This window comes from Phragmites australis, chromosome 24 (assembly GCF_958298935.1).
Source record: "Phragmites australis chromosome 24, lpPhrAust1.1, whole genome shotgun sequence".
Lineage (NCBI taxonomy): Eukaryota > Viridiplantae > Streptophyta > Magnoliopsida > Poales > Poaceae > Phragmites > Phragmites australis.
Window position 1 is genome coordinate 335,160 of NC_084944.1, and position 3,230 is coordinate 338,389.

Sequence of the window (3,230 nt, forward strand, 5' to 3'; positions counted from 1 at the left end):
TTTGTAGAAGTACGTTGAATGATTAAATAGGATAAGACTATCAATTTCGCAAAAAGTTGTTAAGATGTCTATTCACCATATCTAGTCATCACTCTCAATCCTATAGGTATGCACCTCGTCGCGCCGGTCTTTAGGACGACGGAGGCGCGCGGCAGCTTGCAATCGGGCATGATGCTGCTGGTGTGGGACCCAGGGCCGAACGAATTCATCTACAGCGGGAAACCACCCTGCGGTGGTGACGGTGGTGTGGTGCGAGGTAGGGAGAGAAAAGAAGATCAAAACTAAGGAGGAGGGAGGAGCAGAAGTGGGAATGCAGGGAGGATCCACATGTCGGTGCCAAATAGAGGGAGTAGACGTGGAGAGGCAGAACGTAGAGGATGAAAAAAAAATTCAGAAAACACTTTATAATTTGTAAGTAGTAGAGATACTTTTCGCAGAATCCACAACATCAAGAGCAACCCAGCCATGAGCCCATATGCATTTGCCATCTTGTTCTCCGTAAGCCTTACGGCCCAGCTATGCAATTGATGCCTTTTCCGTATTCTATTGATCATGGCAAAATTTCCAAGGCCATGCAAAACATGGGGTTTAATTGTGAAAAACATACCTAATTTTCACCGATTGTGCATGTTTTTCAGCACATTAGCCAGCGGCAGACAGAATCCACGATCCAACAATGGTGTAGAAGGAATATTAATTCGGTGAACCGAGCCCACGGAGAAGCTGCTGGTTCACAAGGGCAGCAGCAGCAGCAGCAGCAGCAATTCCTCAAAGCCAAGATATTTGATTTTGATTGATTATAGAAGACAAGGAAGGCATCTCGATCACATCCGTGTGGTGTGGCACCTTTTCTCGCTATAGTCCTTCCTTTCCTTTATCCACCACCACCACCGCCGCCACCTAATTCCAACAAATTTCCAAGAACCATCCATTTCCATCTCCATCGATTCCTCCCCACTCGACCCAATGGCCGCCGCCGACCCCTCCTCCGCCGACCCCCACAGCCGCCGCTACGCCATCGGCTACGCGCTCGCGCCCAAGAAGCAGCAGAGCTTCATCCAGCCGTCGCTCGTCGAGCAGGCCGCTGCGCGCGGCATGGACCTCGTCCCCGTCGACACCTCGCGCCCCCTGACCGAGCAGGGTCCCTTCCACCTCGTCATTCACAAGCTCTACGGTGACGACTGGCGCGCCCAGCTCGAGGCCTTCTCCGCGCGCCACCCAGGCGTCCCCGTCGTCGACCCGCACCACGCCATCGACCGCCTCCACAACCGCATCTCCATGCTCCAGGTCGTCTCCGAGCTCGATAACGCCCCCCTCGACGATAAAAATCGCACCTTTGGCATCCCAAGCCAGGTCGTTGTCTACGACGCCGACGCGCTCGTCGATTCCGGCCTCCTCGCCGCCCTCCGGTTCCCGCTCATCGCCAAGCCCCTCGTCGCTGACGGCACCGCCAAGTCCCACAAGATGTCCCTCGTCTACCACCGCGAGGGCCTCCGCAAGCTCCGCCCGCCGCTCGTGCTCCAGGAGTTCGTCAATCACGGCGGCGTCATCTTCAAGGTCTACGTCGTCGGCGGGCACGTCACCTGCGTTAAGCGCCGCAGCCTGCCCGACGTCTCCCCCGAGGACGACGCTTCCGCAGAGGGCTCCGTCTCCTTCTCCCAGGTCTCCAACCTCCCCACCGAGCGCACCGCAGAGGAGTACTACGAGGACATCAGTCTCGAGGACGCCGTCATGCCGCCCGCCGCATTCGTCGACCAGGTCGCCGGAGGCCTCCGCCGCGCGCTGGGCCTGCAGCTCTTCAACTTCGACATGATCCGGGATGTCCGCGCCGGCGACCGGTACCTCGTCATTGACATCAATTACTTCCCGGGTTATGCCAAGATGCCGGGCTACGAGACTGTCCTCACCGATTTCTTCTGGGAGATGGTCCATAAGGACGACGCGGCTGACCCAGAAAAGGAGGAGATGGGGAGCAACCATGCAGTGGTGAAATAAGATGACGGCATGACTGCAAACCTGCAATTCTTGGATGTCTGGGGAATGCGAGGTGGCGGGCTGGTTCTGGATGCAGAATTCGAGGGGATTTAGTTGGGTTTGAATCGGCGGCACGCCCGGGCACCCTGCTGTGTAAATCCTTTCTCCTAACTCTTTTCCATACCAGTTGTCTAGGTATCTTTCTGTTCTTCTTCGTAAGTCGCTTCATCTAGTTTAGTCAGAGGTCAGAACAAAAGAGAGTAAGAGAAAACTCAAACAGGAATTCTAAAGAAAAATGTGTTCTCTTCTCTGTACGCAAACCTTTTGTTCTTGAACAATGGATGAATGACAATCCAATTCCGTATTTTTGCTCTTCCTGCAACTCATGGAATGATGGTAGCTTCTGTTATAGAATCCAATTGGTGCCTACATACCATGCCTAATTAGAAATTCTAAAACATATGTTGTTAGTTCAAAGCTAGAACCTAGAGCAATGTTGCAGTATCATCCCCTGATCAAATGTTGACTCTGTTTTTTTTTTGTGCCTATCTCAATCTTAGTGGTACTGCAGCGATGAATATGTTCTCAGTATATGATGTGGCTCCCTGAATTTTGTTGCCTCATTGAACGAAACGGGAGATGGCTGATCAGACCGTCTGCCCTTTTTTTTTTTTGTGCATGCAAAGTAGAAGTTTTTTCCCTTCTTGTTATGGCGTCAAAAGTTTTTTAACGATAAGCTGCCCCTTGGTAGTCCTTCATAACGCAGATTGTTTTAAGTTTAGTGGATTCTCATTTTGTATTGTCTGTGTTTTGTTTGACATTAGCTGATTGGCAGACACGCCATTCCTTCATATTCTGGGCAAGCTTCATGTTCCTTTTCTTTTTTGGGTCTGTGTGTGTGATTGGACTTGAGCAACTAATGTTTTTGCAAGGGGGAATAGTTGGGAAAGATATAACAGCTATGTTACGCCAACAATATGTTATGTTAGTTCCTTGTCTTCTAAGCATGGTAATTTGGCAAATAATAGTAGTCCTTGAGATTCCTGTTTTTTTAATTTTTTTGGAACACAAGGCTGTAATACTTGAAGTTCTTGGGATTGTGGATTATGAACTTTAAGATCCACATTTAGGGGACTGTCATCAAATATGGTATTAGCAATCTATAACATTAGAATCCATTCCTGTGAACTCTTGTTTACCATGCATCTCTAGTTTGCAGTCGATGTGTTTCTTCTCAGTTTATCTATCTATCATAT

At 50.0% G+C, this 3,230-nt stretch overlaps 1 protein-coding gene across 1 annotated transcript; it reads left to right on the forward strand.

Annotated features, from left to right (window-relative positions):
• Positions 1 to 861: 861 nt before the first annotated feature.
• LOC133907641 (inositol-tetrakisphosphate 1-kinase 1-like) lies at positions 862 to 2,338 on the forward strand. Its single transcript, XM_062349711.1, has one exon. The coding sequence runs from the start codon at positions 967 to 969 to the stop codon at positions 1,993 to 1,995; it is 1,029 nt and encodes a 342-aa protein (XP_062205695.1). The 5' UTR covers positions 862 to 966; the 3' UTR covers positions 1,996 to 2,338.
• The last annotated feature ends 892 nt before the right edge of the window (positions 2,339 to 3,230 follow it).